The sequence below is a fragment of the Carcharhinus amblyrhynchos genome, unplaced genomic scaffold (assembly GCF_965287045.1).
Source record: "Carcharhinus amblyrhynchos unplaced genomic scaffold, sCarAmb.v2.hapA scaffold_37, whole genome shotgun sequence".
In the NCBI taxonomy this organism is placed as follows: domain Eukaryota; kingdom Metazoa; phylum Chordata; class Chondrichthyes; order Carcharhiniformes; family Carcharhinidae; genus Carcharhinus; species Carcharhinus amblyrhynchos.
Window position 1 is genome coordinate 7,003,744 of NW_027649778.1, and position 25,788 is coordinate 7,029,531.

At 48.6% G+C, this 25,788-nt stretch overlaps 1 protein-coding gene across 1 annotated transcript in view; it reads left to right on the plus strand.

The window, feature by feature from the left end:
* rab4b (RAB4B, member RAS oncogene family) overlaps nt 1–7,226 on the plus strand; it is a 56,245-nt gene extending 49,019 nt beyond the window's left edge. The window contains exons 6-8 of the mRNA XM_080218141.1: nt 852–947; nt 4,657–4,817; nt 6,035–7,226. Coding sequence (XP_080074267.1) covers nt 852–947; nt 4,657–4,772 — 212 coding nt within the window. The 3' untranslated portion in view covers nt 4,773–4,817; nt 6,035–7,226. The remainder of the gene's footprint in view (nt 1–851; nt 948–4,656; nt 4,818–6,034) is intronic.
* Nucleotides 7,227–25,788: the final 18,562 nt, after the last annotated feature.

The following is a 25,788-nucleotide window of genomic DNA, read 5'->3' on the forward strand; positions in this document are numbered from 1 at the left end:
ATGGTCTTACTGAATGGCGGGGCAGGCTCGAAGGGCTAGATGGCCTACTCCTGCTCCTATTTCTTATGTTCTTATAAAGTGAAAAGTATTGTTTCTTGCACAGACAAAGTGTACCATTCATAGAGAAGGAAAGGAGAGAGTGCAGAATGTAGTGTTACAGTCATAGCTAGGGTGTAGAGAAAAATCAACTTAATGCAAGGTAGGTCCATTCAAAATCTGACAGCAGCAGGAAGAAGCTGTTCTTGAGTCGGTTGATACGTGACCTCAGACTTTTATCTTTTCCCTGACAGAAGAAGGTGGAAGAGAGAACGTCCGGGGTGCATGGGATCCTTAATTATGCTGGCTACTTTCCGAGGCAGTGGGAAGTGCAGATGTGCAAGGGGTTAATTATGCAGGGCTATGGGGAGAGAGTAGGAAGAGTGCGGATGGATTGGGTGGTGCTTTCAAAGCCCAGCGCTCGCATGATTGGCTAAATGGCTGCTTCCTATCTGTAAGAATCTTAGCTAATAGTGGAGGCTGCAACTTGGGCATTCCTGAGCAAGCCAGCCACCAGAATGCATGACAGGCAAGAACTGAACATGTTGACCTATGCAGAGGCAGCTGTTAGCCCCAAGATCAGTGCAGCATTGCCTTGTGCAAAGGCAGCCGTAACCCCCCAAGATCAGTGAGGCAAGAGCAGCTGTAAGCCCCAGGTCAATGAGGTGCCAATAGCGAGTGTGGGAGTGTTATGCGAATTGTTTCCCTGTCCGGGCCTTGCGACTCTTGAGGACCCTAGTGGTGCATGCTGTGAGCCTGGTGAAAGTGTGAGAGTGTGAAATGGTTCACGAGCTCTTTTGGTTTTTCCGGCACAGAGCTGATGTTTCTGGAGACCAGTGCGCTGACTGGAGAAAATGTGGAAGAAGCATTTCTGAAGTGTGCTAGGACCATTTTAAATAAAATCGAATCAGGTAAAAACCAAATCATTTATTACATTATCTTTCACCTGCTGACAAGTCACAGTTATCACACTCTCTCCACACCCTCCTCCCTTAGCTTTGCTGATGAGGAGGTTCCAAGAGCAATTGAAATCTTTAGTTACCCAAAAGTGGTTGTTCTTTACTTGTTGGGCCCAGTTCCAAGTGTTGACAAGTCGATAGTCAAGTGACACCTGATATCTAGATGGACATGGTCCTGCAGGGTAGCAATTGTAATGTCTTCGACTGCCCATGTTGTGTCCATCACCCCCAGCTGAGTCACCCTTCTTCCCCACCCCATCCCTCTGCACCTGACCATTCCAGATCTTGTGTACCCAAGGGCTTCAGTTACTTTTCTGTGACAGAACTCTTAGCTGTGTCTCCTCACTGAGGTGACTGCTAAAAGATCTCATGTATTTCAAAACAGAGTGGGGGGGGCACTTGGTGCGTCGCTGCCCTCTCAAGCCAAGGGCAAACTGTATTAGCCGTTCATGAATCCCAGTGTTGTTGTATATTTGTGTCATGGCAAAATGGCTGCCATGTATGCTTCACGTCGCATTCATGCGAAATAGATTTCAGTGCTGCATTTTCCTGACAGCACAGTAGTTAGCACTGCTACTTCACAGCCCCAGGGACTCGGGTTCGATTCCCGGCTTGGGTTACTGCCTGTGTGGAGTCTGCACGTTCTCCCCGTGTCGCGTAGGTTTCCTCCGGGTGCTCCGGTTTCCTCCCACAGTCTGAAAGACTTGCTGGTTAGAGTACATTAACCGGAACAGGTGCCAGGGTGTGGTGACTTGGGGAATTTCACAATAACTTCATCACAGTGTTAATGTAAGCCTTAATTGTGGCTAATAAATAAACTTTACTTTGCTTTTCATCTTCCATCTTGCATAAATGTGGACTCATCTAAAGGCCTGTTCATATCCTAACTCGCACCAAGCGCTCTTCACCTTTGTGCTCACTGACGTCCCAATCCAGGCTCAAATTTAATATTCTCATCCTTGCGTTCAAACCCTTCTGTGCCCTCCTCTAATTCTGGCCTCTCTCGTTTTCTCTCTTGGTTCCACTCCCTAGTAACCCAGCCAGTTCGATTCCTGGCCTCGGGTCACTGTCTGTGTTGAGTCTGCACGTTCTCCCCATGTCTGCATGGGTTTTCTCTGGGTGCTCCAGTTTCCTCCCTCCCCAAAGATGTGTGGATTAGGTGCATTGGCCATGCTTAGTGTCCCGGGGTGTGTAGATTAGGAGGGTTAATGAGGTAACTGTGGAGTTATGCAGATAGGACCTGGATGAAACTGTTGTCGGTGCAGACTCGATGGGCCGAATGGCCTCCTGCACTGTCGTGTTTCAGTGATTATCTGTGTCTTCAGCCTTAAGGTTCTAAACTTCGAAAACTCCCTCCCTACACTTTGCTGAACCTTCCTGTCCTAAGATTGCCCTTAAAGTCTACCATTGACCAAACATTTAGTCACCTGCTCTAGTGTCTGTATGTGGCTCAAGGTCAAATTTTGTTTGCAACTACCCTATAATGTGCAGTTTGTTGGATTGAAGGTGCAACATAAGTGGAAGTTGCCGATTCTGAGTTGGGAAGATGTAATATAGCTATCCTTTCATGTTTTCCGAAATTAATATTTGATTTATTATTGTCACCTCGAATTCTACAGTGCAGAAGGAGGCCATTTGGCCCATCGAGTCTGCACCGACCACAATCCCACCAAGGCCCTATCTCCACATTCCCATAACCCCAAGCATTTACCTTAGCTAGCCCCACTGACACTAAGGGGCAATTTAGAGTGGCCAGTCCACCTAACCTGCACATCTTTGGACTCTGGAAGGAAACTGGAGCACCTGAGGAAACCCATGCAGACACAGGGAGAACACGCAAACTCCACACAGACACTGACCCAAGCTGGGAATCAAACCCAGGTCCCTGGCGCTGTGAGGCAGCAGTGTCAACTACTGTGCCACCATGCAGCCCCACGTATTAGTATACGGTGAAAAGTATTGTTTCTTGCGTGCTATACAAATAAAGCATCCCGTTCATAGAGAGTATTCCAGTGAAGTATTCCATCTGTTTTATTGTGGGCAGTTTTTTTGGGCAGAATTAGGAGCCCTCTGCGTTTCTGGGCATTTCTCAGGACGCTGAGGTGATAATGATGGGTTTGCCAAGGTGTTTACCTATATGGACCTGTTGTCCAGCTGCCGAGATTGATTTTGATGGGTTTAAAAAGCGGCTTGTTCTGTTTATTCTGCTGTGCACTCCCAGCCTCTTCTGCCTCCTCCAACTTCTGTCTTGAAAGTGCAAATTCCCCTCACCAGGTCACCATTCTTCACTTGTTGCTCTGTGCAGTGCGAGCTGGTACAGAGGGTAATAAGGGCACATATCAGAAATAGCCTGATTGTCTGCGTCTAGCATCCGCATGTCCCCAACAAGAACAGCATTCAGGAATGAGAGTGCCCCTTTCTAACCAAGAATCCCTGTGACCAGGGGAGCAACGTCACCATTCCCTTTGTCTGAAAATAGCCAACTCCGTAGAGCTAGTGGGAGTTGAGCTCATGTGGATTTGTGTGAGCTAACGAGGCACCGTGGTTAGCACTGCTGCCTCACAGCGCCAGGGATCTGGGTTTGATTCCCAGCTTGGGTCATTGTCTGTGTGGAGTCTGCACGTTCTCCCCATGTCTGCTTGGTTTTCCTCCCGCAGTCCAAAGATGTGCGGGTTAGGTTGATTGGCCATAAATTAACCCTAGAACAAGGAAAATTACAGCACAGGAACAGGCCCTTCGGCCTTCCAAGCCTGCACCGATCATGCTGCCCATCTGAACTAAAACCCCCTACCCTTCCAGGGTGCCATATCCCTCAGTTCCAGTCCTATTCATGTATTTGTCAAGATGCCCCTTAAAAATGTCAGAGATCAGCGGTGCATATAGGGTCTGGGTGGGATTGTTGTTGATGCAGGCTCTATGGGCCAAATGGCCTCCTTCTGCACTGTAGGGATTCTATGTGCAGGCTAGGTGGATTGGCCATGCTTAAAAAAAAATTGTCCCTTAGTGTTAGGGGGAATGAGCAGGATAAACACATGGGGTTACAGGGATAGGGCCTGGGTGGGACTAAAACCAAATTACTGCGGATGCTGGAACCCGAAATCAAAAGAAAGAATGCTGGAAAATCTCAGCAGGTCTGGTAGCATCTGTAAGGAGAGAAAAGGGCTGATGTTTTGAGTCTAGATGACTCTTTGTCAAAACTAAAGTGAGAGGTATTTATACTGCAGGGTGAGGGAATAAAAGATGAGTCATAGCCACAGAACCAGGGAAAAAGGCTGCTAATGGCAGTCCACAGAGAGAATAAAGGGTGTGAATGACCAAACGGCAGAGAAACTAAAATGAAGGTGTTGGAGGAGGAGTGGGGGAGAAAAATGGATGGGACACCCTGGGTGGGATTGTTGTCAGTGCAGGCTCGATGGGCTGAATGGTCTCCTTCTGTACTGTAGGGATTCTATGATTCTGTTGTGTTGGCTGACCTGTTTGTCACACTTGCCTTAACCTTATGGCTGTCTGTTTCTGCGCTTGGGCCAAGTTATCCCATTAATCTTAATGGATTCTCTTTCCCACATTGCGTGTACAGTGTAGCACCCTAGCTTTCTAACGGGGCAGGCAGAAGGGACAATCCATCTCTCCCTTTTTTAAAATTTATTTTGCAAACCTGCAGGTGAGCTAGACCCCGAGCGAATGGGCTCAGGAATCCAGTACGGTGATGCCTCGTTACGTCAGCTGCGCCAACCAAGGGGTATGCAGACACAAAACAAACAGCAATGCAACTGCTAGGCACGGTGGCAGGGACTTGATGCTGCAGAGCTCACAACAAAGAAGGTAAGGGTGACAGGCGTTCAGGAGGGGGGAGTTCTCCACTTTGAGACAGTGCACCCAGAATGGGATTGGCTGCCAGTGGGCTGATGGGATTTACTTACGAGTTAAAATTGTACAGGCTAAGCTTGCATTCCCGTGAGTATAGAAGACAAAGGACTGAGTGGGTTTTAAATGAGTTAAATGATGGGGTGGATGGAAGGAAACTATTTCCCCTGATGAGAGTCCAGGACAAGAGGGTGTAACCTTGAAGTTAAAATTTTGCCATACGGGGACAAAGTCCAGAACGCTGCTTGTCTCTGAGTAGTGGAAGCTTGAAAGTTACAGGCCAAAAAGAAATATTTATTTCTTTGTGGGATGTGGGTGTTGCTGGCTGGACCACCATTGATTGCCCATTCCTAGTTGCATTTGCTTGGCCATTTCAGAGTCAACCACACTGCTGAAGGTCTGGAGTCGGATGTAGGCAGGGTTGGGGATATTAAAAATGATGTATAAATATTCGATAACACAGCCTCTACCTGCTGATGAGGAAGTAGACAATTTTCCACTAAAATGAAAATTTTGAAAAATGACTTGTTCTGAAGCTGTGGCTGAGGCATAGCCATGACTAATATAGCTTTACTTTGTACCTAACCCCATGCTGTACTGGGACTGTTTGATGGGGACAGTGTAGAGGGAGCTTTACTCTGTACCTAACCCCGTGCTGTACCTGTTCTGGGAGTGTTTGATGGGGACAGTGTAGAGGGAGCCTGTTATAACTGACATTTCAGAAGTGTTATATGAGCTGTAAAACACTTGGGAAATGGGGATGGCACGGTGGCACAGTGTTTAGCGCTGCTACCTTACAGCGCCAGAGACCCGGGTTCGATTGCAACTTCGGGCCACTGTCTGTGCAGTCTGTATATTCATCCCATGTCTGCGTGGGTTTCCTCCCACAGTCCAAAGATGTGCAGGTTGGGTGGATTGGCCAGGCCAAATTGCCCCTTAGTGTTAAGGGGATTAGCTAGGGTAAAATACAAGGGCTGGTTAGGTGCATTGGCCGTGCTAAATTCCCCCTCAGTGTCCTCGAACAGGCGCCCGAGTGTGGTGACCAGGGATTTTCACAGTAACTTCACTGTGGTGTTAATGTGAGCTTACCTGTGACACTAATAATCTTTAGAAAGGAAGACATCCCCCTTATCTGACAACACGTTTGACCTCTGCTTTTCCTTCTGTTTCCGCAGTGCTTTACAAGTCGATCAGTTTGATGGAAACCTTCGGACCGAAGGGTGAAGTGCTAGCCTTAGTTGATTATTTTCCGAGGGCTGGTGCCTTTCTTCAAGGTCCACTGACCCAGAGCTCCCACCTGTACAGTTTACTGTGTGTCATCTGCCTGTTTAGTGAGCAATCCTTACAATTCCAATGTTTTCTATAACTGTATCCCTTTTGGTTGGCCTCCTAGCCACACAACTCCACAGGGTGCAAAGAGAGGAGGGAAAAAAAAATCTGCTTTTTAAACACCAATATTGAAAGGGGGCACGGGATGGTTTGTGAAATTCTCTGCCATTGGGCTTGTAATTTTTATTTTAGTGAAGTGATATTATTTGACTCGTACCTTATTGGCCGACTCCGTGCAATACACTGTGTTCACCGCTGCCATTTTGAGTTATTTGTCATTCAGATTGGCCCATATGTATATATAGAGAGACATGCCCTTCCCCATAAAACACAACTTACTCATGGCTTGATGTATCGTTTTATTTAACTTTCTTACAATCGAGTACATGTCCACTTGGTCCCAGTCCATCCCCAGTTTGACACTTCATTTTCGCACTTGGTGACTGGTCTCTGCGTCAAAAGTGTTGGCCCGCCAAAAGCACTATTCCGGTTTTTCATCCAATCTGCTTGACTTCAACCTGCGTCGCTCACCTCCCTGTCTTGGCTGGCCTGTACTGCAAACTCATTCCATATTCCTCGCCCGTCAATAATCTATCAGTCTTAGATTCCAATTGACTCTCCCACATCCCCATCCTCGGCACTTTACCCCTCTGGGTTTATTGGGGGTGAATCTCTTTGCTGTCCCCCCCTTAGAGGGGTGGGGTGGAACATTTACTGGGAAATTCTTGGTGCTTTTTAAAAGGGTGCCTGCAGCTATTTATTAAGTCTGTACATCCTCCCTGTGTCGTTGCAAGTTGGAGCATTGACCGAGTGCCAAGAGCTTCACTGACTGACAGCGAAAGGGTCGCTTTTGCCCAGCCTAAGTGATTAAGCTAAAAGTTTTCGGGAGGGAAAGTTATGTTTCTGTCCACACCAGAATATTATCGTTTCAGGTGGTGCAGGTGGGCACGCCTGGCTTTGTTCTTGGATCTGTTGTACCTCGTACGTCAACATCCTCCCCACCTCCCCTTTCTCTCTCTCTCTCTCTCTCTCTCTCCCCCCCCCTCTCCCCCTCCCTCCCTCCCTCCCTCTCCCTCTTTCTGTCTCTCCTTCCCTCTCTCTCTGTCCGTCTCTCCTTCCCCCTCCCTCTGGCTCTCCCTTCCCCCTCCCTCCCTCTCTCTCTCTGTCTCCTCCTCCTCCCTCCCTCTCTCTCTCTCTCTCTCTCTGTCTCTCCCTCCCCTCCCTGTCTCTCTCCCTCCCCTCCCTGTCTCTCTCCCTCCCTCCCTCCCTCCCTCCCCTCCCTGTCTCTCTCCCCCTCCCTCCCTCCCCTCCCTGTCTCTCTCCCCCTCCCTCCCTCCCCTCCCTGTCTCTCTCCCTCCCTCCCTCCCTCCCCTCCCTGTCTCTCTCCCTCCCTCCCTCCCCTCCCTGTCTCTCTCCCTCCCTCCCTCCCCTCCCTGTCTCTCTCCCTCCCTCCCTCCCCTCCCTGTCTCTCTCCCTCCCTCCCTCCCCTCCCTGTCTCTCCCTCCCTCCCTCCCTCCCCTCCCTGTCTCTCTCCCTCCCTCCCTCCCCTCCCTGTCTCTCTCCCTCCCTCCCTCCCCTCCCTGTCTCTCTCCCTCCCTCCCTCCCCTCCCTGTCTCTCTCCCTCCCTCCCTCCCTCCCCTCCCTGTCTCTCTCCCTCCCTCCCTCCCTCCCTCCCCTCCCTGTCTCTCTCCCTCCCTCCCTCCCTCCCCTCCCTGTCTCTCTCCCTCCCTCCCTCCCCTCCCTGTCTCTCTCCCTCCCTCCCTCCCCTCCCTGTCTCTCTCCCTCCCTCCCTCCCCTCCCTGTCTCTCTCCCTCCCTCCCTCCCTCCCCTCCCTGTCTCTCTCCCTCCCTCCCTCCCCTCCCTGTCTCTCTCCCTCCCTCCCTCCCCTCCCTGTCTCTCTCCCTCCCTCCCTCCCCTCCCTGTCTCTCTCCCTCCCTCCCTCCCCTCCCTGTCTCTCTCCCTCCCTCCCTCCCCTCCCTGTCTCTCTCCCTCCCTCCCTCCCCTCCCTGTCTCTCTCCCTCCCTCCCTCCCCTCCCTGTCTCTCTCCCTCCCTCCCTCCCTCCCCTCCCTGTCTCTCTCCCTCCCTCCCTCCCTCCCCTCCCTGTCTCTCTCCCTCCCTCCCTCCCCTCCCTGTCTCTCTCCCTCCCTCCCTCCCCTCCCTGTCTCTCTCCCTCCCTCCCTCCCCTCCCTGTCTCTCTCCCTCCCTCCCTCCCCTCCCTGTCTCTCTCCCTCCCTCCCTCCCCTCCCTGTCTCTCTCCCTCCCTCCCTCCCCTCCCTGTCTCTCTCCCTCCCTCCCTCCCCTCCCTGTCTCTCTCCCTCCCTCCCTCCCCTCCCTGTCTCTCTCCCTCCCTCCCTCCCCTCCCTGTCTCTCTCCCTCCCTCCCTCCCCTCCCTGTCTCTCTCCCTCCCTCCCTCCCCTCCCTGTCTCTCTCCCTCCCTCCCTCCCCTCCCTGTCTCTCCGTCTCTCTCTCTCTCCCTCCCCTCCCTCCCCTCCGTCTCTCTCTCCCCTCCGTCTCTCTCTCTTTCTCCCCCTCTCTCTGCCTCTGCCTCTGCCTCTCCCTCTCCCTCTCTCTCTCTCTCTCTCTCTCTCCCTCTCCCTTCCCCTTTCTCTCTCTCAAAACAAGCCCCACCACCCCGGTGTCACCAATCCAAATGCAGTCTCATTCCCCTAGACCGATTGGACTCTCTGTGTGGTCACATTAGCAGCAGTGGGGTCTGATAAATGAGGGCCAAAGGGGCCGCTGCTAATTTGCCAACGCTTCTGATCGGTGAATCCATCAGGGCTTTTAGCCTGGCAGAGCCTGCTGCATTACCCAGTCTCAAAGTTTGGACCAGGGAGGGGGGATGCGGGCACGGTATTTGGTCTCCTCTGTCGCTGGGGTTCCCACTCCTGATCACACTCTGGAGTGTTTGTGATCAGCCAGCTGAAACTGAGCTGAGTTTAGCTGTGCCAGCAATGCCCCAACCCAGCACTGAATGGCCAAACGTTGATCCAGATCACACAGACAGAATGGCTGCTTGCTGCAAAGCAGAGCACAGCTTTTGATTCTCAAACAGACCCCCGTCAAGAGTTTTCAGCGTCCAGAGAGGCTGTGACAGGGAGAGGGTGGTACAGAATGTAGCTACTGGAAATTTTCTATATGCATAATTTATACACTCACCCCAGTGATGTTTTGCAAATGCCCTCTGCAATCTCGGAGTCTCCTTCAACCTCGTGACGCTTGTTTTGTTTCTAATCCTTCCTGCATAAAATAATTGCTACCAGATGGCACAGTGGTTAACGTTGCTGTGCTTGTTAGGTGGATTGGCCATGCTAAATTGCCCCTTAGTGTCCGAAGATGTGCAGGTTAGGTGGATTGGCCATGCTAAATTGTCCCTTCGTCCAAAGATGTACAGATTAGATGCACTGGCCATGCTAAGTTGCCCCTTAGTATCCAAATATGTGCAGGTTAAGTGCATTGGACGTGCTAAATTCTCCCTCAGTGTACCCAAACAGATGCCGGAGTGTGGCGACTAGGGGATTTTCACAGTAGTTTCATTGCAGTGTTAATGTGGGCCTGCTGGTGACACTAATAAATAAGCAAAATGTTAATGTGGATAATTGGTAAGAACATTGTGTAATGAACCTGTTTCTCTTCGCAGACACTCTCTTGTTATGCTAATACCTAGTGTCTTTACTAGAAGTATCGCTGCTGTAAAATAGGATATTATTCCCTCAGTAAAATCCTATGCCTTCCCACCGTGAATCAATAGAATGTCAGAATGTGGACCCCTTCCCTGTGAGACCCTAGTTGAAATTGAATGGACTCGAAAGGAAGTATGCGTGTCAGCGATAGATAGAGACACTCCCTGGGTTAAAGCTCCTTGCAGGAAGGTACATTACAGGTAAGCGTATCAAGGTTTAAGAGCACGTTCCGTGTTTTAGGAAACATGCCTGGGGTTGAGATAATGATTAAACCACCCAGTTCCATGCTGATAGTTTATGATGTCGCTTGACCCTCGAGGATGTGGCGGGTTTGATTGGCGCACTGCCTGTGTGATGCCCAGCTCCGAGAGAGGTGTGGCACCTCTGGGGCTCGTGGTGTAGCCTACCTGTGCTCTTCGACCTGCTTATCCATCTTGGCCTTCAATGTTGGCAATGCCAGGCAATGGGCTGCCCCTTCTCTCCCTCGCTCATGACAGAAAGCAGGGAAATTCTGTGCCAGCTTCCTTGCAGAATGAAGAGCGATATAGTTGTCTTTGTTTTCCCCTCTCTGTATCCGTATCTCGCCCTGAAGCAATAGCTCACAGCAAGAGCAGTTGGAAGCAGAATCTGGCCAGGTGGGGATGCCAGGCACAGCCATCTCTCTCTCTCTTTGTGGCACCATTTCCCTTGAAGGTTGGCCTTTTAAGCAAGAGACCAGGATGGTGGCAGTCGCTGGAAAGTGGTGTAATGTTGCCATTGCATCCGGTGCCAGCAGACACTTGGCCTTTCTCTCAGTTGGAGGCTTCCGGATTTTCTTGAGTTGATTCCTGTAACTGAACTGTATTTGTCGTTTCGGCGTAATTGTGTGGAGGCTTTCTGTGCCTTCAACCAGTTGAGGCTGCTGCCTTTCCTCTCAGGTCTGCGGGCAGCAGTGTTTTGTAACGTATCCACTTGATGCCCAGAACAGAGTTGGCAACTCCCCCCCCCCCCATCCGTACCCATGTCCCTTTCTCTGGAGCCTGTAACAGCTGAGTGCACGGTTAGGTTTTAACTTGGCGGGTCAATGAATCATGCACTGTCCTGATTAAGTACACCACGCTCTGGACTCTCACTATGAGATATTAAGAACAAAGCACTGCCCTTAATGTGAAATTCTTTCCCTGCAGTTTTGTTGACCCATTTAAACAATTGTCTGAGGCTATTAACGCAATGTTGCTCCTATTAACCATGGAAAAGCAGCACACTCTGTCCCCACCTCAACCAGACATGTTCTTTTTTTCTTGTCACTCCTTCCTCACTGAACATCTTCTACACACATGTCGGCCTTGACTAGAAGTACAACCAACCTCTTGAGTCACACTGCTGATACGTTCCTTGCCCATGGCGTTGTGGAATGGCTGTAGTGGAATCAAAATGGAGTCTTGGTTGGTCAATAATAAAATGGATACATTACAACAGGCAGCACAATGGTTAGCGCTGCTACTTCACAGCTCCAGGAAAAAGGGTTCGATTCCCACCTTGGGTCACTGTCTATCTGCGGGGTCTGCACATTCTCTATGTCTGCGTGGGTTTCCTCCTGGTGCTCCGGTTTCCTCCCACAGTCTGAAAGACGTGCTGGTTAGGGTGCATTGGCTGTACTAAATTCTCCCTCGGTGTACCCGAACAGGAGTGTGGCAAGTAGGGGATTTTCACAGTAACTTCATTGCAGTCTTAATGTAAGCCTACTTGTGACACTAATAAAGCAACAAAATAAATCGAAATTTCCTTTGACCCAAGAAGCACTTTGAATTCTATGCATCCTTCTGCTTTCTTCAGTTGACTGTTTGGTTTTATAACAGCGCTCGGCGTTTCCGAGCAATTTTTCCAAAAAGACTTTGAATTGTATGTAACAAATTTGTAGAGCTTTATTTAAAAAAAAAACTATAGCATCTCCCCCCCCCCACCCTCTGAAATCTCACACTTTCTCCCCACCCCCACAGAGTTATACTCTGTTCTTGTACATTAGTGTTACTGGAACAAATGGACTGTTGCTAAAATATGCATTCCCACCTATCTGGGCCTTGGCCAGGTTCACAAGAGTTCCCACATCTTGGGGGTTGCGTTCAATGACTACTTCAACCGTTTTGTTGATGACGGTGCACCCGTCAGAAGTCGGTCCCTCGCCTTCCCTTCCAACCCACAAACGATTTGTATTGGTTGGAAAACTGTACACTGACCCATCATTTGGGCCCATTATCTTTGCACTGCGTCTGTAGCTCATCACTGGAACATTTGCCTCACTGAGGGCCAAGCATCCTGGCAGACCATCAGGAGATTTGAATGCTTTCTTGCACCTGGGGATGGGGTTTAGACATTTGAAGTAACGAAGACCAACCACTCCTCCTCCCCACCCCCCGCCTTATGGTGGGCTTAGTCTGTGAAGACCCTCTAGCTCCGGCCCCAAGTAATCCAGATGTGCAGCTCATCCGTACAACTGGAAGGTTTGTTCCCGATACTCTGACATAACCTGGGGAGATGCAATGAGATCCCTTACTGGGAAAGGGAGGAGAGGATTCCACAATGGAGAACTGAGAAGTGTCATATCATAATGCTATTTGTAATGCTGTAAATAGAATGGGGTTAGGATGATGTAGGGGGAGTGATATACCCATTGGCTTGCGTAAGCATGGCTGGCCCCAGACATCCTGCCAACTATGCCATTTACCGCATTGTATTGTCTCTGGTCATACATAACTGTGTCTTGAGAAGTTTCAGTGTGTGCTGATTTACCCCTCTGCTGCAGGTGCCCTGCCATTACAGGCAGTAGACTGCATCAGAGGGCATACTTAGCAAACCAAAACATTGGTGACTTGGTTCCAAAGACTAAAGTTCTGTCGATACTAATCCAACATTTAGTCCCGAAGATGTAAGCGATGGGATGACCCTGATTCCAAGAAGAGTGGGGGGGGGGAGTTACCTCCAGTGACCAGAGCCAAAACTTTTCCCTCAATCAACATCACAAAACAGATGATCCGGCACAGTGGTTAGCACTGCTACTTCACAGCGCCAGGGACCCGGGTTCGATTCCAGCCTCGGGTCACGATCTGTGTGGAGTCTACACATTCTCCCCGTGTCTGCAAGGGTTTCCTTCAGGTGCTCCAGTTTCCTCCCACAGTCTGAAAGACGTGCTGGTTGGGTTGCATTGTCCAGGCTAAATTCTCCCTCAGTGTACCTGAACGGGCACCAGAGTGTGGCAATGAAGGGATTTTTACACTGACTTCATTGCAGTGTTAATGTAGTGACACTAAATTAACTTAACCTTCTGCCCTAACATGAGCAGAAGGTCACGTTTCCATTTGGTTAGGTGAGTGAGCAAGCGGATGTGGTTCTCTGTTGGTGTGGCAGTGAGGAAGAGAACGATGAGTTATCATGTCTGGGGCAATGCCCAGGTGTTAAAATCGGATTGGCTGCCAAGCCTGGTGATGCAAGTTTACTTGGGAAAATGAAAGGACTGGACCGCAGTGTCCAGGCAGTGGAATAGCTCTGGGTTGACACGTGATGAGGGGTAGCTTTGCTGAGGCAGTCGAAGCCTTTTTGGCCCAAAATCAAGCCCCATGCGGAGGGGGTGGTGAGAGGAGCACTGGAAGTAAATGTTTGTAGTCACCACACTGAGCAATGCACCCACTTCAAATCGCCTATCACCTTGTTTGATATCTCTTGTTGACGAGTTACTGCCTGAAAAGTGGATGCATAGACCCAATTCTCTCTCCTTAAATGTGAAGCTCTCAAGTCAGAACCAAGACGTGTTCTAATTGTACTTGTTCAATTCCCATGGGGCTCCCTTGTGTTAAAATTCTGAATGAGTTGCTTGCTGCGTCTGCCAATGGCCAGTATGTATATATGGACCCTCTGTTGTAAATAGGTTAGGGTTTTGATTCCGACTCTTGTGGTTTTTTTTAGTCAGTGTTATTTATTTCTGTACGTGTTGTAAGTTCTGCTGTGATTATCGCCGTCCTTAAGCCTGGCCTCATGTTGGCACCTGTTCAAAGGAATGGTTAGAAAATCCAACTGAGCGGCGATTCTTAACTCGAGGAGCACTTGGGGAGCTGTTGCTTTGGCAGGTCAAACACGTCCTTGATGTTGAGCAAGTTGGCACATACACTGTAGATTCCCGATGCTGAGATTCTAGATAGCTTTGTGTGTTGCACTAGCCTTCATTTAGCGTAGGACCAGTTAGTGCCACCTTTCCCGGAGGTGGGAGTCTTAGTGGCTTTTGCTTCCCCCCACCATTCAGTAGCATTAATATCAGACGGGGAGACAGTGTGAGCCAACTGCATTGGAAGACCCTGACTCGCACTCTCACCGTACCCGCTGTAGTCAGTAACCCTGACTGCACCTGGGGTGGAGGCCTGCGTGGCCCATCTCCCTTGGCAGCGCTGCAGTTACCTCTGAGCCTCCATTAACATCGTCCCCTGGTGCTGGCAGAGCTCAGGTTCGCTGCTGTTACCTTTGGAGGGTGGTGGGCGGCCCAGAGAATAGTTAACAAAACAGCAAATCTAACAGCCCTATCAAATAACCCAGCAAGCTTTATTATAGAATGGGCCCACTCTGGTGTGAATGCCCAGTTGGCGACTTTTAACTCGACAGGGTGGCACAGTGGTTAGCACTGCTGCCTCTCAGCTCCAGGGACCCAGGTTCGCTTCCTGCCTTAGTCATTGTGTGGAGTTTGCACGTTCTCCCCTTGTCTGAGTGGATTTCCTCTGTGCTCTGGTTTTCTTCCAGTCTGAAAGATGTGTTGGTTAGGTTGATTGGCCGTGATAAATTACCCCTCAGTGTCCCGGGGTGCATCATTTAGCAGAGTAAAGATGTGGGGTGGTAGGGATAGGACCTGGGTGGGATTGTTGTTGGTGTAGACTCGATGGGCTGAACGGCCTCCTTCTGGGTTTTTATATGAACTTTTAAACCATTGTCACAGCCCATACGTTCCACCATTCTGTGTGATTGTATTCTGATAGTGGGGTTGGCAAGATTGGCACAGACTCTGCTGTAACAAAATGCCTCCCATTAGAGGACAGTGAAGGGAATTGGGCAGGTTAATAGAAAGCTGCTTCCCTGGCATCAAGATAAATCAGTCAGCTGAACACGCATTCTGTCTGTCTGTGTCTGTGCGTGGTGTCCTCCCACAGGGGATTAAGTTGCAACTTAGCTGGGACAGAGCTTCGAGCTGCAGTGAGATGTTTAATCCTCCCCTCCCGCCGGCGATGGGTCAACTCTGGGGAGTTGGCAATCCTATCCTGGATGTGTGAAATGGGCCGGTAGGTGCCTCTCGGGTGGTAGCCAGTCAAACAGCAAACAGGCATTGGTAAGCTTCACACATCAGCCTATCAGCCCCTTCCCTGACTCCCCTTCATCGTAAGTTCACTCAAAGATGTTTTGAACATGACTCGAGCACAGGTACTTAATTTTGTTTAGAATTCCTCTGCTTACATTTGTGCTGTTTCTTTTTTTTTCTCGCTATTAGCATAATTTATTGAAATAGGAGGGAGGGCCTTCGAAATATTCATTGAAATCACGGGTGATTTGACACGTGTGTCTCAATATTAATATACAAATCTTGATGAATAACAGAATTGTAGTAACCTCTGAGTAACATGGCCTTCGATATAATAATGATGCAGCGTGTTCTGTACCTCTCTGTTAATAGTGTACAGAGTGTTTTTGTACAGAGACTGCACGATGAACAGCACTACTGTGATTCGCGGTGGTAAAGAGTAAATTTGAAAAAAAAATTCCTTGTGTTAACTTGTTTGAGTTTTGTTTTTGCTTATACATGCACTCATACATAAATTGCGACTTGTTTTTAACAGCATGTTGCCTCAGATGTACCAGATTCCTGTAACAAAAGTCATTGATTTCATTAAAACATATCGGTAAAAAAACCTTAGATTTGCACCGTTGCTCTGGTCTTTTGTGAGTGGGTGTTAGCGCGATAAGATGTGGTTCACTCGTCACGCTTGGAGTTAGAGGAGCAGATCCCTGGTGAGTTTAAAAGAAAGTTCTTTCAGGGGGATCTTGGTGTCGTTGGATTTGTTGCCCATCCCTAATTGCCCCTTTGAGTCATAGCGTCGTCGCCGTTTACAGCATAGAAACAGACTCAAATGAATATAGTGCCAGTCAAGTTGGGTTGCTTCGTTCTGGGTGGTATCAAACTACTTGAGTGTTGTTGGAGCTGCACTCATCCAGGCTAATGGAGTATTCCACCTTCTGATTAAACCTCCAATGATGCAGTGAGTTCATGTTTGAAAGGGTTAACAATTACACAAGTTTAAAAAGCACATCGCCTGCTATGAGAAAAGCCACAGGCTTTTATTAATGTTGACACACAAGTGTCAAGAGAATTCAATTATTCGCATCTGGATATGGGAGGGAGGGAGTGATGCACAGTCCCAGAATCTGAATACTACAGTGCAGAAGAGGCCCTTTGGCCCATCTAATCTGCACTATTGCATGAAAGGCCCTGACCTGCCCATCTAACCCCACTTGCCAGCACATGGCCCAAAAGACTTGAATGTTATGGCCAAGTGCTCATCCAGATACTTTTTAAAGGATGTGGGGCATCCCACCTCCACCACCCTCCCAGGCAGTGCATTCCAGACCGTCACCACCCTCTGAGTAAAAAGGTTTTTCCTCAAATCCCTCTTAAGGGTCAGTGGAGATGTGCGGGGGAATGTTTTTTATAGGGTATAGTAGGGGACTGGAATGCGCTGCCAAATGAGGTGGTTGAGGCAGATATGTTAGCCAAATTTAAGACGTAACTGGATGAACACATGAGCAGACAGGGAATAGACGCGTACAGGTGGTTGATCTAGATAGGACAACATGATCGGCGCTGGCTTGGAGGGCCGAAGGGCCCCTCCTGCGCAGTACTGCTCTTTCTTCTTTGTATTATCTACGTGACATTACCTGGCCCATTCAGCAATAAATTCACTGAAGTAGACTCTCTGATAAATGAGTAAAATTTAACACAAAGAAATGCAAGCTCTTTTACTGAACCCCGCCAGTTAATGAGGAAGCTCCGCAGAACAAACTGTCCAGTTTGTTTAACAGCATTTAATTAATAACATTTACTGGTGCTGCGTGACTAGCCATGACACTTTTCTAAGGAATGTTTGCCTTTGTAAAGCCATTAAAACATCTCGGTTAGTTAAAAGCGAAGTCTATCCATCTGATAGAAGGCAGTGCAGAAGGAGGCCATTCAGCCCATCAAGTCTGCATTGACCACAATCCCACCCAGGCCCTAGCCTCATAACCCCACATATTACCCTAGCTAGTCCCCTGACACTAAGGGGCAATTTAGCATAGCCAATCCATCTAACACACACATCATTGGACACTAAGGGACAATTTAGCGTGGCCAATCCACCTATCCCACACATCTTTGGACTGTGGGAGGAAACCGGAGCATCCAGAGGAAACCCACGCAGACACTGAGAGAATGTGCAAACTCCACACAGTGACCCAAGCTAGGAATTAAACCCAGATTCCTGGTGCCGTGAGGCAGTGGTGCTATCCACCGTGCCGCCCTCTCAAAGACCTGGACTCTTCCTGAAGAGGAACAGCTTTCCTGTTTAAGTGGGGAAAAAAGACAACGATCGAGACTTTGATATTGAGGAACTTCTGCGAATTTTAAATCTGAACCACAGTCCAAGGATATATGGGTTAGGCGGATTGGCCATGCTAAATTGCCCCTTAATGTCAGGTGGATAGCATGTTAAATATGTGGAGTTTAGGGATAGGCCTGGGTGGGATTGTTGTTGGTGCAGACTTGATAGGCTGAATGGCCTCCTTAACACTGTAGAAGAGCTGTATGATTGACGGTGAGCCTGCTGTAACTCTGACCATTTCCTACAGATGGCAGCAAAACATCAGTTATGCTGTGGTGGCTTATTGATTGGTGAAATATGATGTCAGGTACACTAAGAGACAATTTAGCATGGCCAATCCACCTAACACACACATCCTTGGACCATGAGAGGAAACCGGAGCACCCGGAGGAAACCCGCACAGACAAGGGGAGAATGTGCAGACTCCTGACAGACAGTGACCTGAGGGCTGGAATTGAACCCGGGACCCTGGCGCTGAGGCGGCAGTGCTAACCACTGATTTAATATTTGATTTAATATTGTCACGTATTGGGATATAGTGAAAAGTATTGTTTCTTGTGCATTATACAGACAAAACATACCATTCATAGAGTACATAGGGGAGAAAGGAAAGAGTGCAGAATTTAGTGGGGCACAGTTCTATACTCACTGACTCACTGGGGTACAGGTCCTACACATTTCATTTTGATTTGATTTACTACTGTCACATTATTAACATACAGTGAAAAGTACTGTTTCTTGCGTGCTATACAGACAAAGCATACCGTTCATAGAGAAGGAAACAAAAGAATGCAGAATGCAGTGTTACAGTCATAGCTGGGGTGTAGAGAAAGATCAACTTAATGCGGGGTAGGTCCATTCAAAAGTCTTGACAGCAGCAGGGAAGAAGCTGTTCTTGAGTCAGTTGGTACAAACTTTGCTATCATTTTCCCGATGGAAGAAGGTGGAAGAGAGAATGTCCGGGGTGTGTGAGGTCCCTGATCGTGCTGGCTGCTTTCCTGAGGCAGTGAGAAGGGTAGACAGAGTCAGTGGATGGGAGGCTGGTTTGCACGATGGACTGGGCTACATTCACGACCCTTTGTTGTTTCTTGCGGTCTTGGGCGGAGCAGGAGCAGAAGCTGTGATACATCCAGAAAGAATGCTTTCTATGATGCATCTACACAAGTTGGTGAGGGTCGTAAGCTGAAATGCCAAATTTCCTTAATCTTCTTAGAAATTAGAGGTGTTGGTGGTCTTTCTTAACTATAGCGTCTGCATCGGGGAGACCAGGACAGGCTGTTGGTGATCTGAACCCTACAAACCTGAAGCTCTCGACCATTTAAATTTAAACTTTAGAAGGGAGTCGCATAGCTGCCGCCTTCAACCACCGCAGTCCCCGTGGAGGGGTGGGGGGGAGGTGGCTCCACCTGAGGAAGGGGGGCAGATTTAGCCCTCTGAAGGATGGTGCCTCCAACAGTGCAGCACTCCCTCAGTGGGAGAGGCAGCCAGAGTGGTGTCTGAACTCAGCTCTACAGAGGTGAATCTATGGTCTTTGAACTCAAGGACTCTGTGTGTGTGTGTGTGTGTGTGTGTGTGTGGGGTGGCCACCAATTGAACTGAATAAGGCACAATTAAAATATGGCTTTGACGGGAAATTTATCTTCCTTAGCAGGCCGGAATTGTTTCTGTTGGGGAGGAAGGGTAAAGGTATCAGATTTTGGCCTGGAAATCTACAATGTTGTTCCACACCCGTGCCCCCCCCCCCCCCCCCCACCCCCAACGCACACACAGACATTTCCTCTCCTTCCCTTTCCACTAATTCGCAAATAACAGAACAGTTTGGCCCCAGTCAGTGGGAACCTAACTACGCACTCTTAAAAACCTGCAAGGTCACTGCTGTGTACCTAACGTCGCGGTATCACTGCAGATCTGGAGCAGCGCACTGAGCTGCAAGCCAGAGCAGCCACTCACCCTGCCGGGGGGCAAAGGCAAACATTAGTGCCGCCTTCAGGGTAGTGGTGTGAATCAAACCGGTGGGGAGGGTGCAGGGGGTCACCTCTCAGTGCGCACAAACACCACTTAATTTTGCTCCAATTTCTTTTGCACTCTGAGCAGGAAGGTTCCTGAGAGTGTTCAGCATCACTTGCAGAGGTTTAGAGTCATAGAATCCGCAGAAGGAGGCTATTCAGCCCATCAAGCCTGCATCGATGACAATCCCACCCGGACCCTATCCCCAGAACCCCACATATTTATCCTCTCATCCTGCTGATGCTAAGGGGCAATTTAGCATCGCCAATCCACCCAATCTGTACATCTTTTGAAACTGAGGGGCAATTTAGCACAGCCAATCCATCTAACCTACACATCTTTGGACTGTGGGAGGAAACCGGAGCCCCTGCAGAAACCCATGCAAACACAGAGGGGTCGTGCAGACTCCACGTGGACAGTGACCCGAGGTCGGAATTGAACACGGGTCCCTGGCGCTGGTGATTTGATTTTTGATTTGATTTATTATTGTCGCATGTATTAACATACAGTGAAAAGTATTGTTTCTTGCGTGCTATACAAAGTATACCGTTCATAGAGAAGGAAAGAAGAGGGTGCAGAATGTAGTGTTACAGTCATAGCTAGGGTGTAGAGAAAGGTCAACTTAATGCAAGGTAGGTCCATTCAAAAGAGGCTAAAAGTGCTAACCACTGTGCCACCATGCCAACCAAGTGTATCACTCTGAGATATAGAAAATACGCAAGTGTTGGCAGGGGTGGGGGAAGGGGTTGAATAGCTTATTCCTGCACCCATTCATTATGTATGCTGAAGGGAATAAAGAGGCGGAGAGGTTTAGGAGGGAATTCCCGTGCTTGGGGAGCTGAAGGCACGGACTTCATAGGTACAATGATTAACGTCAGGAACACAGAGAATTGAAGGAGCACAGACAATCCCAGAGGGTTGTGGGGCTGGAGGAGGTGGCACAGAGGGGGAGGGGGAGAGGTAATGTCAGGGTTAGAACAGACCCACACAGGAGTGTGGCGACTTGTGGAGTTTCACAGTAACTTTGTTGCAGTGTTAATGTAAGCCTTACCTGTGATTAATAAATAAAATTAACTCAGAAAACAATAGGTGGGAATTTTAAAATGGAACATTTACCGACCGGGGCACAATGTTGGTCAGCGAGCACGGGGTGGGGGTGGGAGGTGGGGGGATGTGAACGGGACTCAGTGTGAGTGAGGACAGGGACAGCAGCGAAGTGAATTCTTGCACTAATGCATGGACATCAATGAGACTCTGCAATTAACAGGAGAGCACGGGGCAGCGACAGCGTGCACTTGGCGAAACGTGTGTCACACCGAGAGAGGAAATAACCTGTGATTAATTACATAATCCCTTGGGTTTAATCCTGAGATTAAAAGGTGAAGGCAGAGGTCTGTCTGTCAGGGTCAGGTAGGGGGCAGCAGCAAAAAGGACAAAGCTCCCCATCACTGGCAAGCCTTCAATGAAATAAGACCGTGTGGCATGCAAACCCAACAAAATCCCACATTTATATAGCGCCTTTTTACTCATCTAATAATATTAACACCTTCCAATTCTTCCAGTTTAATTGAAGGCAGTACGGTGGCACAGTGGTTAGCACTGCAGTCTCCCAGCGCCAGTAATCCGGGTTCAATACCAGCCTTGGGTCACTGTCTGTGCGGAGTCTGCACATTTTCCTCGTGTCTGCGTGGGTTTCCTCCGGGTGCTCCGGTTTCCTCCCACAGTCCAAAGATGTGCAGGTTAAGGGGATCGGCCATGCTAAATTGTTCCTTAGTGTCCCAAGATGGGTGGATTGGCCATTCAAATTTGCCCTTGGTGTCCAAGGATGTGTAGGTTCGGTGGATTGGCTATGCTAAAATTGCCCCTTAGTGTCATGGGAATTATTAGGGTAAATTTGATTTATTATTGTCACATGTATTAACATACAGTGAAAAGTATTGTTTCTTGCGCGCTGTACAAAGCGTACCATTCATAGAAGGAAACAAGAGAGAACGTAGTGTTACAGTCATAGCTTGGACGCAGAGAAAGATCAACTTAATGCAAAGTAGGTCCATTCAAAAGTCTGACAGCAGCAGGGAAGAAGCTGTTCTTGAGTCGGTTGGTACGTGACCTCAGGCTTTTGTATCTTTTTCCCGATGGAAGAGAGAATGTCCAGGGTGCGTGGGGTCCTTAATTCTGCTGGCTGCTTTGCCGAGGCAGTGGGAAGTGTAGACGGAGTCAATGGATGGGAGACTGGTTTGTGTGATGGATTGGGCTACATTCATGACCTTTTGTAGTTCCTTGCAGTCTTGGGCAGAGCAGGAGCCCGTACCGAGCTGTGATACAACCAGAAAGAATGCTTTCTTTGGTGCATCTGTAAAAGTTGGTGAGAGTCGTAGCTGACATGCCAAATTTCCTTACGTGGGCTTAGAGGTGTAGGGGGTGTGGTACGGATAGGGTCTGGGTGAGATTGTTGTCAGTGCAGGCTGAATGGGCCGAATGGCCTCCTTCTGCACTGTAGGGACTCTGAGTATCCTGTTGCGGTTTTCCATCTTGCTCTCATCAAGAACTTTGCAGGAATGAGGGGAAAGAAAGACTTTAGGTTGGATGCACAGAAAGTACTTATCGGCTGAGGAGTGGACTCTGATAGGTAGAGGTGTTGTCATGGAGACCATGATGGTGAGCACCCTCAGATTGTAAAAGCGGTGGGTGCGGCGATGGTGGATACCATCATCAAATTTCCTACATTCTGGGATGATCTTAGCAGAGTGGAAATGTAACGCTGTTATTAATGAAAGGAGAGTGTGAGAAAGCAGGAAACCACTCCAGGACAGTTAGTCCAGTCCATAAGATATAGGAGCAGAATGAGGCCACTCAGCCCATTGAGTCTCCTCCACCATTCAATCATGGCTGATATTTTTCTCATCCCCATTCTGCTGCCTTCTCCCCATAACCCCGATCTCCTTATTGATCAAGAACCTATCTATCTCTGTCTTAAAGACACCCAATGACCCAACCCTTCCACAGATTCACCACTCTCTGGCTGAAGAAATTCCTCCTCATTTCAGTTTTAAAGGATCGTCCCTTCACTCTAAGGTTGTGCCCTCGACTTCAAGTCTCTCCCACTAATGGAAACATCATCTCCACGTCCACTCTATCCAGACCTTGCAGTATCCTGTAAGTTTCAATAAGATCTCCCCCCCTCATCCTTCTAAACTCCAATGAGTACAGACCCAGAGTCCTCAACCCGTTCCTCATACAACAAGCTCTTCATTCCAGGGATCATCCTTGTGAGCCTCCTCTGGACCCTATCCAAGGCCAGCACATCCTTTCCTTAGATACAGGGCCAAAAACTGCTCACAATACTCCAAATGAGGTCTGACCAGAGCCTTATACAGCCTCATAAGTACATCCCTGTTCTTGTATTCTAGTCCTCTCGACATGAATGCTAACATTGTGTTTGCCTTCCTAACTGCTGACTGAACCTGCACGTTAACCTTAAGAGAATCTTGAACAATGATTCCCAAGTCCCTTTGTGCTCTGATTTCCAAAGCCTTTCCCCATTTAGAAAATAGTCTATGCCTCCATTCCTCCTTCCAAAGTGCATAACCTCACACTTACCCAAAATGCTGGAATCTAGCATTAAGGAGTTAACACGCACTTAACTTTAAGTTTGTTTAAATTTAATTATCAGTAGGTTTACATTAACACCACAATGAAGTTACTGTGAAAATCCCCTAGTTGCCACACTCAGGCACCTGTTCGGGTACACCGAGGGAGAATTTAGCACGGTAAATGCACCCTAACCAGCACATTTTTCAGACAGTGGGAGGAAACCGGAGCACCCGGAGGAAACCCACGCGGAGAACGTGTAGACTCCCACACAGACAGTGACCCGAGCCGGGAATCGAACCCGGGTCCCTGGCGCTGTGAGGCAGCCATGCTAATCACCATGCCACCCCTATACGTGGAATAAAATGGGACTCTGTGATTAACACGGGAGCAAGGGGCAGCTGCAGTGTGCACTTGGTGAGATGCATGTCACGCAGAGAGAGGAAATAACCTCAGATTAATTAAATCAAGTAATCCCTTGATTTTAATCCTGAGATTAAAAAGTAAAGACATAAGTCTGTCTGTCTGTCGGGGTCAGGTAGGGGGCAGCAGTGACAGGGAGAAAGCTCCCAATCACTTACAGGCTTTAAATCAAATCCCAACAAGTTGCATTGATATAGCGCCTTAATGTAATAAACATCCCGAGACAGAGGAGCTTTATAACACAAGTTATGACACCAAGCCACAGGGCAGATAAACAAAGGGTTTGGCCTAAGAGGTAGAATCACTGAATCAAGGAGCCTTTATTGCCCAGAACAAGGCCACTTGGCCCATTATGTCTATACTGTGCACAGTTGCATGCTGTATAACTGTGTACGGTTCTGGTCACCCTATTATAGAAAGGATATTATTAAACTAGAAAGACTGCAGAAGAGATTTACCAGGCTGCTGTGGGGACTTGATGGTTTGAGTTATAAGGAGAGGCTGGATAGATTGGGGTTTTTTTCCCTCTGGAGCGTAGAAGGCTGAGGGGTGATCTTATAGAGGTCTATAAAATAATGAGGGGCAGAGATCAGCTAGATAGTCAATATCTTTTCCCAAAGGTAGGGGAGTCTAAAATTAGAGGGCATAGGTTTAAGATGAGAGGGGAGAGATACAAAGAGGGGCAATTTTTTCACACAGAGGGTGGTGAGTGTCTGGAACGAGCCGCCAGAGGTAGTATTAGAGGCGGGTACAATTTTGACCTTTATAAAATGTTTAGACTGTTGCATGGGTGAGATGGGTATAGAGGGATATGGGTCAAATGCGGGCAACTAGGATTAGCTTAGCGGTTTAAAAAAAAGGGCGGCATGAACAAGTTGGGCCGAAGGGCCTGTTTCCATGCTGTAAACCTCTATGATATGCCTCTGGCTGCCATCCGAGCCACTCGCACTATAACAAGTTTTCGGAGGAGAAACTCCCTTATCCAAAATCCCTTTATTTACAATTCCAGTGGCAGTACGCAGAGTGCAATCTGTCAGCAGTCTACCCCTGGGAGCGCCAAAGGAACTGACACTCCCAATTAAATACAAGGAAAAGACTCCCTATTGACCCAACAGTTGACACCTGAGTCAGGAAGTTCATGTTCCAATAGGCCAACCTCAATGACCTGGTCCCGCACTGCTGAGTCTCACTCTCCAGTATTTGGCCTCTAGCCCTGAAGATTAGCATACTTGATATCCAGTTTTCAGCCTCTTTCAGAGAGCAAGTTCTGGACCCCGCACAACCCTCTGAGTGAAAATAATTCCTCCATCCCCTCTATCACTCTAAATCTATGCCCCACCTATTCATTGGAGAGTGAGGGGGAAGCTACAATGCAAAAGGAGGCCATTTGGCCCATTGAGACTGCACCAACAACAATCCCACCCCAGTCTATCCCCATATCCTTACCCTCCTAATCTCCCTGACACTAAGGGGCAATTTAGTCTGGCCAATCAACTTAACCCGCACCATCTTTGGCGTGTGGGAGGAAACCGGAGCACCCGGAGGAAACCCACCCAAGACACAGGGAGACAGTGACCCAAGGCTGAGAATTGAACCCACGTCCCTGGCACTGTGAGGCAGCAGTGCTAACCACTGTGCCACCGTGCCGTCCACAAATCATAGAATGTCATAGATCTCGTAGAAACTTCGAAAATTGCCTCTTTTGCTATAGAGGGAGTGCAGAGAAGGTTTACCAGGCTGATTCCTGGGATGGCAGGTGTGTCATATGAGAGACCAAGTGGGTTAAGATTATATTCACTGGAGTTTAGAAAAGTGAGAGGGAATCTCATTGAAACTTATAAAAGTTCTAACAGGGTTAGATTCAGAAAGAATGTTCCCGATGGTGGGGGGAGTCCAGAACTAGGGGTCATAGTTTGAGGATAAGGGGTAAACCTTTTAGGACTGAGGTGAGGAGAAATTTCTTGACCCAGAGGGTGGTGAATGTGTGGAATTCACTCCCACAGAAAGTAGTCGAGGCCAAACTATTGTGTGATTTCAAGAAGAAATTAGATGTCTTTTTTTTATATTGGCGTCATAAATTCGTTTACATTAACACTGCAATGAAGTTACTGTGAAAATCCCCTCGTCGCCACACTCCAGCACCTGTTCTGAGGGAAAATTTAGCACAGCCAGTGCACCTAACCGGCACATCTTTCGGACTGTGGGAGGAAACCAGAGCACCCGGAGGAAACCCACGCAGACACGGGGAGAAT